At 44.3% G+C, this 11,650-nt stretch overlaps 2 protein-coding genes across 4 annotated transcripts in view; one reads left to right on the top strand and one right to left on the bottom strand.

The window, feature by feature from the left end:
- UPK1A (uroplakin 1A) overlaps window positions 1-1,981 on the top strand; it is a 7,934-nt gene extending 5,953 nt beyond the window's left edge. The window contains 3 exon segments of the mRNA XM_042440219.1: window positions 2-37; window positions 251-334; window positions 1,695-1,981. Of these exon segments, the coding sequence (XP_042296153.1) occupies window positions 2-37; window positions 251-334; window positions 1,695-1,739 (165 nt within the window). The 3' untranslated portion in view covers window positions 1,740-1,981.
- A 4,337-nt stretch (window positions 1,982-6,318) lies between these two features.
- The window catches only part of ARHGAP33 (Rho GTPase activating protein 33), a 46,244-nt gene continuing 40,912 nt past the window's right edge, over window positions 6,319-11,650 (bottom strand). For all 3 annotated transcript variants that reach the window (XM_042440209.1, XM_042440208.1, XM_042440210.1), the window contains 2 exons: window positions 11,171-11,529; window positions 6,319-10,103 (listed from right to left, as the gene is read on the bottom strand). In XM_042440209.1, coding sequence (XP_042296143.1) covers window positions 8,973-10,103; window positions 11,171-11,529 — 1,490 coding nt within the window. In that variant the 3' untranslated portion in view covers window positions 6,319-8,972. The remainder of the gene's footprint in view (window positions 10,104-11,170; window positions 11,530-11,650) is intronic.

The following is an 11,650-nucleotide window of genomic DNA, read 5'->3' as shown; positions in this document are numbered from 1 at the left end:
CTGCAGACTAGGTCATGTTGATTACATCAACACTCAGGTACTTGGGTTCTCCATATCTTTCCCTGAAGGTTGTCTGCCTTTGATGGACTTCTTCACAAGACAGTTTTGAACTGTCATTTGGAAAATTAAAGCTTCCCTTTCTAGGCTGGAGCAGCCTCTCAGGTTTCATACAGGGAAGCTGGGGGAGGTAGTGGCACCACCAGCATCTTCTCTTCAAGAAAAGCTCACTGACTCTCCCTTCTTTCCTTAGGGCTGCTTTGAGCACATTAAACATGCTGTACAGAGCTACGCTTGGGGTGTTTCCTGGTTTGGATTTGCCATCCTTATGCTTACGGTGAGTCCTAGCTGAAGGACCTATTTGGGGAGGAAATAAACTAGTGAGCAAGTTCAAAGGATCTAGTCACCATTTCACCTTCTTCTGCCTAGTTGCTGGTGGACTATTCCTGTCCATTTTTCAAAATGGGGAGTGAACAGAAGTTTATGTCTGGTCTTATATAATAGCTGTTTTAGACCTAAAAAGACCTGGAAGACCCAAATAAAATTACATTGGGACCTTTCCTTATGTGGGGGATCCTTTCCGGATCCTACTGCGTAAGGGGAATTCCGTGTATGCTCACATCCTACTGCAAACAATGGTGTGTGTGCTTGCAGTGTGGTGCAGTGCGTGCGCCATGGGTATGTGTGCCATTTGTTTAATTGTCACGCAGTTTCAGCATAAGCTTGAAGCAGTGTATAGTGCCCCCACGTACGGCACAGACGCACTGTATATGGTCTGCCACACATCCCACAGGTTTCTACACACACACACACACATCAATTCTTAATTTTTATACAAATTCTTTTGGCACAGGAGTGTTGTGGGGTTCTAATGTAAAATCTAAGCATAGTGAGGTGGAGATCATGTCACCCTCCCAGAATGATGTTGGCTTCTGAAACCCACCAGCCATCTGCTATAGTGAAAATCTGATGATGTCTCAGGGCAAATTCTAACTGGAAATTCCACAGAATGCCTCCATGGCAGTTAAAATGGAATCATAGTGCTATAACTGTGCAGTGTGAACGGGCCCAGGATTAGCCCATGGGCCCAGGATTAGCCCATAAGGCATACATCACTGCTGGGAAAAGCCATTTTCCTTCCAGTTACTGCGAGGATTGCACCCAAACTCAAGAGGGAACAAGGCAGTCCTGGGGGAGGAAATACTGATGTTATAGTCCCTGCTGGTCAAGACATCCTAGGTCTTCAGCAGAGTGAGTCTAGGCTCCATTGCACCATTGGCCTTCAAGCAGATGAAGAGGCTAACTGGCCTCTCCCACCAGCATCTAGTATTTAGAAACCTCAGGTGTTGTGTAGTCATCTTGACCAAACTGATCCAATTTGATTAGTCACCATAGAATTGTCAAATGGTCCTGGATTTCATTAATAATTCCTTCATTCTCCAACCAGTGTTGGACTTCAGCTCTAAGGAGCTAGAGCCAATGTTGCCGGATGTTAAGTTCAATCTACTGCTCAGGAATTGCTGTTCTAGTCTGCCTCTAAGTCACCTAAACTTGAGTTCTTGGGATAAAATAGTACAAGTTGGATTGGAGAAACATGTGTGCCATTCTGGACTCCTCGAGGGTTAACAGCCTTTACACATGTAACAAAACCATCAGGAACTGGAATGGACTCTGTCTAATGCTTATCTTTTCCACAGTGTCCTGTTGTTCTTCTGGCTATATACCACTACACCACAATGTGAAGACCTCAGCAGTGAAGCTGTTTGCCCCACAATGGGAAAGAAGGTGCCCTTTCCCTATCATCTGGGAAGGCTGAAGCATCCAGGTTCATGCTTCTAAGGAGCTCTCTGTGGATTCTTCTTGTACCCATACTGTACCATACATTTCCAGGGCTGGCCTAATCTCTTGGCTGAATTTTCCGTGGCTGCCTCTGCTGGGCACCTTTTAACTTTACCATTCTGTCACATGAGTCTCCTACGGAAGAATGATCTCACTGACATTTGTGCAAACTTTTTTTTAAAAAAGATGTAAAATAAATACTACTTGAATTTCATAAACAGTACCTGTGGTTTGTTCCTGTATGCACCTTCAAGAATCAGTGGTTTGAGCATTGGAGAAAGGCTCTGGAGACCAGGATCTGAATCCCTGCTCAGCCATAGAAATCCACTGGGTGATTTTGGGCAAGTCACTCTTTCTAAGACTCAGAGGAAGTCAGTGGCAAAACTCCTCTGAATAAATCTTGCCAAGAAAACCCCATGAAAGGGTAACCTAAATTGCAGTTGACTTGAAGGCACATAACAGCAAGGGATTTAAAGTTCTGTTTTTCAGCATTGGCCTGAAACTAAACTAAGGACTGTGGATCAGAGGTGAGCAGGTCCCAGGCTTAAGTGAATGGATTGCTGGCTGTTGGGGGCATTGAAAATTATAGTCCAATGTATCTGGAGAATGCCATGTTGGGGAGGTCTGAAGCGTTAGGAAGGGATCTGTGAGACACAGCCTCATATCACCAAACAGCTATGAAATGGGCACTTACCTTTCAGCTTAACCCACCGCACAGAGTGGTTGTGTGTGGATCAAAATGCCATGGGAACACAATTTATGCACTTTGAGTTCCTTGCAGGAGGAGGTAGGATAGAAACATTATAGCAAAATAAACAGACGTTTGGTCTTAATCTACAGGGAAATGTACATATTGACATTGCATTATGAAATATCTGATTCTGAAGAAGGTGCTCTGTAAAGGTTCGCCCTCTCTCACTGACCCACCCTATTCCCCTCCTGACTTCGATCCAGAAGACAGGCATTCTGATTACACTACTGATAATAAACTCAGTAGTTAAACCAGTCTGGTTTGACTGCTTGTTCAGCAGGTTTTTCCAGTTGCGTAGCATTGCTAGCTCTTCATATTGTACCAAAAGTTCTGTGTCTGATACATGTAGTTCTGGTGCTGGAGTTTGGTTTTTTGCTAAATCTGAATGGATAGGAATGAAACCCTTCAAGGGTTACAGATGACCAATAGGCTACCTATATTCCTAAGGGATCATATTATGCCAAAAGGATGGGCTGAAATAAATGGGGAAAGGAAAAAGGCTAAAACACTATAAAAAGCATCAGTTATATATAACTAGCTGCCAAACTTTACAAGGATTTAAGCAGCATGGAAAGCCACCCCCGCTGACCTAGAAAACTAACCAAAGATGGTTAGTATCCAGTTATTTCTATAGACACCGCACAAAGCAGCATATGCTGAATGTAAAAACCACCCACTCATATGGGCACACACAGATGGCATATAAGGGAAACTGGCCATGAGAAAGGAGTGTAAATGGGATGATTTCCCCCACTCCTCATACTCTGTCTACCTTCCAGTCATTATTTGCTCATTGAGACTGCTCCTATTCCTGGGATTGGGACTTTACTGGCAATCCCATAGTGTAGCTATTCTGCAATGTCAGATATAGTTAATGGAGGGTAATTCAATTATCAATGAACAATTATGACCAGCCCCGCACCTAAGCCCCAACATCTGGACTTAATGATAACAGGAAAATTCCAACAAAATTTAGCTGTCAGAAAATCTCACTTGATATCACTGTGCCTTTGGTGCAAATATATGGATAGCGCCGTTACAAGGTATGGTCAATAGAAGGCCTTGTGCTAGCTAGATCTGGTGGAATCTGCAGTTTATTGTTAGAAGGGGAGACATTAATGGCCAATATGATATTGCATTTGTGCTGCATCTCCAGCTCCAACCCATAATGGTATTGTTTTACTTATTGTATGTTCTTGTTGTACACCGCCCTGATTATAAGAAGGGAGGTATATAAATAAAAAATATTATTATTATTATTATTATTATTATTATTATTATTATTATTATTAAACCCACCATAAAAGCCAGTGACGGAGTGGAGACACTGGCAAATGGGACACTGCAGGATGACACTGCTAGCTCCCTCCTGCCAGCAAGCAATAGAATGAAAAAGAGTTGTGATATGACAAACCCCATAAGGGTGTTTACTTCTGTCCCTCCCACCATCACTCACTATCATTAGGGGACTAGTCATGTCATCTTCCAGTGCCCTGCTCAGCTGCAGTGCAAAACTCCATTACTTGGGATAGCTGGTTGGCTTTTTCAGGGGCATTTATAATTGTGGCAATGCTTTATCGTTATCGTGTGCCTTCAAGTCATTTCTGACTTATAGCAACCCTATCACAAGGTTTTCTTTGCCAAATTTGTTTGGGGGGGAGGTGCTTTTGCCTTCCTTTGAGGCTGAGAGAATGTGACTTACCCAAGATCACCCAATGGGTTTCCGCTGTTGATAAGGGATTCAGACCCTCATCTCCAGAATTGTACTGCAGTGCTCAAACTACTATACCATACTGGTTCTCGATTACCACAACTGTAAGCCAACCTGATGTAGTGGTTTGAGTGTTGGACTAAGACTCTGGAGATCAGGGTTCAATTCCTCTCTTGACAATGAAACCCACTGGATGTCTTCAGTCTCAGGGGAAGGCAATGGCAAACCTCCTAGGAACATTTTTTTCCCCAGTAAACCCCATCACAAGTTAGAAACGCCTTAAAGGCACACAACAACAACAACAAATGGGAATAGGGAACCATGAACACAGTTTTAGGTTTGGCTTGCAACTGACTAATAGGATGCCAGACAACATTCTTGCTTCACTTATATACCAAAACAAGAAGGGTACTGTTCAAAGCTACAATTGTAAACCCACCATCTTTACTTTCATGTTTCTCTTAAATAATCAAAATGGCTTGTTTTTAGATATCTTTTTTAAAATTGGATACTATAGTCTGCTGGCCTGTGGCAAAAACAGTCTTCTCTTGTCCACTTGGTTGTCACCTTGACTGTCACAATTGAACATCAAGTATGAGACAGTACTTGAATTGTACTTGACAATACTCCATCCTTTACTGAGGTCACTCACTCACTATCAAAGTAAAAGTTAGAGAAATGCCACTCATCATTCTGTTATAATTTCATGTAAAGTTTTTCTTCCCTTTTATTAAAATAAATAAATACAAGTAACTTATTACTTCCGCTCTGTTGTAAGCCAAATTTTGCTGGAAAGGTCTTAGTCAAATGATGTAACTCTCAGGTATGGTTGTGAGGCCTCCCACCTCCCGCTGCAAAGACCAAACAAAACAACAGCCAAGCGCGGGGATATGAGACCGCAGACCCAAACTGCCAGTTTGCTTTTATTTGTTAATTGGTTTGTTTTAAGCCATTTAGTACAAGAGTCCAGGGGGGAAAAAAGGGGGGAGGTTGATTCATATCCAAAAAAAGGACGCAGCACATCAGGGACAATGAGTAAACATCGGCCTTTAAAATCATAGGCACGGGCAGACAGACAGTGACAGCTTCACAGCATAAGTATGTGGGGCTGCACCCCTGAAAGTGTTCCTCTGATATACACAAAGGAAATTGTGTGATAGTAAGCCACAGCTTACACATACAGCAAAATGCAACTGTGAGGGGTGGGCTTCCAGATGCTCTAAGTACCACTCCCCTATCCCCTACCATTGGCTATGCTGGCTGGAGGTGATGGGATTGGCAGTCCAACACTTTGAGGATCACAGGTTGCGCACCTCTCCGGCAGAATACTCAAAGGTGCAACAGGATGAGTGCCATATAGGCCGCCACTGAGAAATATCATTGTTCAATGCTTCCCCATAAACTAGAAGCTGAAAACCTATGGCATGGTTTTGTTGTTGTTTTTTAATACAACCTGTTTTACCAGTTTCTACTTCAAATGCTTTTTTCACAGAGGGGTCCAGGTAATCCAAAAACCAGGCTGAAATGGTATGGTCCCTTCTACTACTCCCTTCTGCTGGATGCTTCAAATGGGCCTGCATCAAATCAGGCCTCACTCATTCTACCCATGTACAAGTGAATTGTACTAAATCAGTCACCCAAAATCAGAACTGTCTTCAGGGTCTCACAGTGCATTGACTGACATCATGTATCACACACATGGAGGGTAGTGCTCTCTGTGCAGAGTATGTTTGTGTATGCATTTTGGGATGGCGAAGAAGGAGTTAGTAAACAGCCCCTTCTGCTCCATCCAGAACAAGATGTAAAATGCACACATCCTCACATTATGTGCACATATATCAACAGAGTTCCAGCCATTATACTCATAAGGCCCAGAAACATACCTAAGGTCCAAAACACACTGCAGAAATAATCTGAGACCACTTTAACTGCCCTGGATCAGTGCTAGGGAATCCTGGGAATTGTAGTTTATTGTGGCACCAGAGCTCTCTCACAAGGAAGGCTAAATGTCTCCCAAAACTACAGTTCCCAGAGCTCCTTAGCATTGAGCAAGGGTAGTTAAAGCAGTCTCAAACTGGATTATTTCTGCAGTCTGAAATTTGATAGAAATCAGAACTATAATACATACCTTTCCCTCCAAACAAAGCTGTATTTATATTTCCAATTTCCAATATCCAAAACCTGATGGCATTCACATGGGCATATTGACAGTCCCAGACAAATACTGTGACTATCTGAAGCTCACTGAAGTGAGAGCCATAGCCATCAGCATTTGTCTGTGTCTGAAAAATGTAGAGTTCTACATTTATTTTCAGGCTGTTTCAGTATTAATCCAGGTCTACAATAAGTGAATATGGATATTCCACAGGTTATGGAATAAATATTAAGCAAACCTCTCAGTTTTCACCTAAGGTAAAAATATATTCCAATCCAATACAGACCAGAGCATGGATTCAAGTTCCAAGAGCCTGTCTTACATAGATATTTAGGCACAGGCTTTTGAGTGTACCTTCACATCTTTGTAACACAAAAAGTAACTTCCCAGAAAACCAAGGAATGTAAGAAAGGAAAGCGATTTAGAAGAGGCTGGAGTTCATTCCCACAGCAATAGTACAAAGAAATCCAAGGCAACATTAGTGCAATTTCTGCAGTTAAAATAAAATGATGATTAAACCCAACCTGAAACTGTTAGCACAGGTTGTGGCTGTTCTATGCTGAGAACCATATGGGAGCTGTAGATCTCTGAGTCATTTGTATATGACTTTTGTACACATGTGAATATCATTATCATTAAGATGGTTGATGCCTGGCAATGGTGGCAGGATGATGTGGATCTCACCACAGGAGAATGTCAGCCAGCTGGGGTGGCCAAGATCCAAATAGAGTTAATCCCAAACTCGAGGGATTCAGCCCTGACAAAACCTTGTGCAGAACTTCAAAATGATGAGATTAAGGATGCAGTCCTATGTAAGTAAGCACACACAGGACTGGACTGTTAAAATGCAGGCACAAATCCAAGAACTTTTGAGGAGCTACTGATTTCCATGGGATAGAGATAAACCCCCTCTCTGACTGAAAACAACAGGAACCCAAATGCTTAAAATTGTTTGGATCACGCTGAAAGGAACAACAATACCACCGTTCTCCCAAACACTTAATCCAATTACATGGCACAGGCATCATCACTGCAGTTTGCTTTTTTGCTTTTGCTAACTGAAACCTGACATCCTGAAGGTTCCAAAAGAAGTCCACGGGTCATATAAAAGTGCTTTTGGGTTAGGCGTCACAAAGTCACCAGTTGCCTAGCATGGGACAGCTTCCTCAACAAGGAATAAGGCATAGATTCTCCTTCCCAGACCCCAGACCTAAAATACTGCCCGTAGAATATATACAAACATCTTCACAGACACACAGACACACCAAAGCTCACAACCACTTCCAGAAACAAACACACATACACACAGATATGGACACCCAATTCTATGTCCTCCCAAGCACGCACAAACCTGGTTCCCAGACACAGGCATATGCACATAAGCATTCCATGCCAGGCATACCTAAATCTTAAAGCCCACCCCTCCCTACACACACACATATACAAAGACCTTCCAGTGCTAAATAAACACAAATCTGTTATTAACCTCCCACCCACACTGAGTGTGAATTTTCTGAACACACCACCGACTGCGCAGTTATGAATCTAAGAGTCTAAGACCTGTAACAGGGAAACAGTGTTTGTGTGCATATATCTGTGTGCATTTTCTCATTGTAAGCATCCCATGTTCCCCCAGCACATAGGTAAGGACTGGAATTCTTCTCTACTTCTGTCTCCCAGGAAATACTGGGAAAGCACTAGAAGAGGGAGGGTGCTGTTAATGTTTTAATTGGGTTAAAACAACGGTTAAAAAGTTTGAACTTGCTGCAAATACTTGAGGAAAACATATTTTGATCACGCCCCCACCTCCACTCACCCTCCACTCAATCCCTGCCTTCCACTCAAATGCTTGTGATATCACACAGTGGTGCAATACATGAACACAAGTGGGCCAACAGCGCCCCACAGTGTCCACTTGGCACATGGGATCACCATGAGCATGGCTAGCAGTAATATTCATGTCTTGCAGACATCATATATTGGTGACATTGTAGGAGCAGCGTAGCCAAGGTAGACCAGGAGGATGTAATGGGGAGAGGGATTCAGCCAGGTCACTGTTCCACTGGGAACAAAGCTCTCTGGTTAAGGGTGTTAGAAATTCACTGCTGACTGAGGAGGAAGGAGCAGAGTGGAGAGATACAACATGGAGCATAACAAAACATGTGATGATGCAATTGATGGAGCCATTATGACATCAAAGAGACTGAAGTTATCCAAATGCTCCACTGCAGTGTCATGCTGTTTGTCTTGTGTGGGGCACCATGAAAGTGATGGAGCTGCCTTCACACATTCATGTGCTCTTGAAATATCCATTAGATTTAAGTACTCTGAATAGGACAGCACAGTCACCAATGACAGGTCTGGTGCATGATGTCAATGCCACTTGTCATGATATAACTTTCCCTCCAATGACTACACTTTCCACAGCAATGAGTGCCACAAAATAATTCCACAGATAAGGGCAGAAACCCGGAGCCCAGCCCCAAGAATCCCAAAGTGTACATCCATGGAGCAGTCTCTCAGCAGTAGCTATGTGTCTGGCCTTCTGTGTACACAGTCCAGCTGGGTCCGAGGTAGCACCCAGGAGACCCTTCCCTCCTTTCCACATTGCCATACTGAGGGGGAGACTCCTCTAACTTGCGCAAAGATGAGAGGGGAGCTGAGGCTTGGCTTCCTGGATGAGCAGCGGGTCCATCATAGGTGATTATAGGTTCTGGACCGTAGGAAGGACGGCCCCAACAGGCTGAAGAAGGGCGATATAACTGCAACACAGTACGGCTGCATGGCAAAACATCCATGAGTTGGCAGTATTTCCCAGTGGGCGGATAGCCCCAGCCAAGCCTTTGCTTCTGAGGCAATGGAGGCCTGCTGTGATGTGAGAGAGGCTGGGGAGCCCCAGGATCAGAATGGCTACGGGGGTGTGCCGTTTCTGGTGGAGGGGAGGGAACGGGGGCAATGGAGGAGGGTTCGGGAAAAGGTACATTGACATAAATGGGCTCTTGCTGGGCCACTGAAGGAGGTGTGGGCTGGGGATGCGCCCGTGGGTTCTTTAGCATATGCTGGTGGGATGCTGGGGGTGGGGGAAGAAAAGGCTGACGCCATGGTCTCTCGAACACACCGTAGGAGGCATTGAAGGTGGCAAAATAATCAGGGGGTGGGCAGGATGGCCAGGGCCGTGCCATCCCGGGATAAGCAGGAGGCTCCCCCACAATCTCATAGTAGAGATTCTCATGCTCCAGCTGGGGAGGTGGAGTCCCATTTACACCACTTCGAGGGGAGACTGGGAAGCGTCCATGATGTCGATGTTCTGGGAGGAAGGATTGGTAAGTAGGGGGTCTGCTTTTGAGGAGCAAGTGACTGGGAGTTATGGGGAAGTGGGGAGGGGGAGGAGGTTTAGGTGGGGCAGGAGACTGGCTTGACAAGGGATAGGGGTCTTGAGGCTGGCGAGGGGCAGGGTAGGGAACTGACACTGGAGGTGGCTGGTGGTGAAGACCATAGGCAGCTGGTGAGGCAGAAGGCTGGGAGGAGAGCTGGTAAGGATCCGAGAAGAAATGCAGTGGAGGCTCTTTTTGGGTCAAATCACTGAGGACCCTCCGGTATGGGGAAAAGGAATCCGAACTGCCCAAGGGAGAGGCCTGGTTGAGCAGCACCTGCAGGAAGAAAAGGCAAGGAAGGTGAACAAGCACAGAGACTGTCACTGCTTTTAAGTCATGCATTCCAGTTATTTATCGGAATGTCCAAAAAGCAACTGATTGCCATTAATCATTAAAATGATCCATTGTGTTGTTACTTTTTTAAAAAAAAAAAAACCCTTTAGGATTGATAGAGAATGGAATAAAACTGAAAAAATCAGTTAATTTTTTTGTAAAAGGCCTTAAGTACCCTTGAAATGTAAATTTAAGAACTGAAGTAACTTTATTATGACCTTTTTGCTCCAAAAAGTAACTCATTATCTGTGATAACATTACTTATAATTTATTAATACCAAGCTCTGACAGTGAGGAGAAGAAATCTTGTCTCCTGAATCATGCCTCTGACTCATTTACCCCTGGTCCCTTCCTAAGTATGATTTCTAGAGCCTGGGCTACCCAATAGCAACAGAAACAGTGGAGTTTCTCACATGGGAAGAATTTCTCTTAATTTCGAATGAAAAGAAAATGGGGCCAGAACGCATTCACATGAATTCAGTAGTTCAGCGAATTACATGAATTTGAATTGCGTTCAAACTGACTTCCCTTTGCCCGAAAATAGCTTGCCATTGCACGAAATTGTGTGTGATCACCTCTCACGCAATAATGTGAAACCCCATGATTGTGTTTGGACTGACTTCCCATTGCCCAAAATTGCGTGTGGTAGTCTATCATGCAATAACGTTAAACACCATGATTGCGTTCAGATTGCCATTGGATTATACTTCCAGTTTGCCTTGTCTGATAACGTCCAGTGACCGTTTTTGCATGACAGAAGGCCAAGTCATTAGTGTTTTCCCCACACTTTCCTGAATACAGCTGAAGACATTTGGGGACTTAAGGCAGACAGTGAAAATGGCAATATTTTCTTGAACCCACCTCACTCACTCCTCTCCTGACATTGTGGTAAAAATAAAACATACTAAATAATTTGAAAAATTCTGCTGCCTTTTAGTAGTACCCCAATATCAACACTCTGTTTAATGGTCAACTCACCCTGCCCCTTGCTTTCTTAAAGAAATCCTCACCTGGTTTCCTGCTCGGCGGTCATGGCACTGGCTTCTTGTACTCCTGCCCCTGGCCTGAGCTTGCAGGGATGAAGGTCCAACAGCTTTAGTGTTGGGACGCACCATGGAGTAAAGCGCCCGCGCTCCACTTGTCAGCTCTCCTGTCTTGCACTCCAATGACAGGGAGCGTCGGAAATGCGTCCGAGGTTCCTTCTGCCCAAGGCTGGCCTGTTGTTTCTGCTGAAGGGCTACCTGATGCGCACTCTCAGCCAGGGCCAATGCCATCAGTCGAGCTGGGTTTTTGGGTGGAGGGGGAGGGGGAATGTGCTGCAGCAACGACAAAGTACCAGGGGATGTGGGAGCCACTTCACCCTTTGGACCTGAATAGATAAAACAGAGAAAGAGGGACAGAGAAAGAGAGAGAAAGGTCAGAACCATTTCTACCCATAGCCTCCAACTGTCCCACTTTTCCAGGGACAGGCCCTGATTAATCCTCTGCTG

Source organism: Sceloporus undulatus, chromosome 9 (genome assembly GCF_019175285.1).
Source record: "Sceloporus undulatus isolate JIND9_A2432 ecotype Alabama chromosome 9, SceUnd_v1.1, whole genome shotgun sequence".
Taxonomy (NCBI): domain Eukaryota; kingdom Metazoa; phylum Chordata; class Lepidosauria; order Squamata; family Phrynosomatidae; genus Sceloporus; species Sceloporus undulatus.
This window is presented reverse-complemented; position numbering and strand designations above follow the sequence as displayed.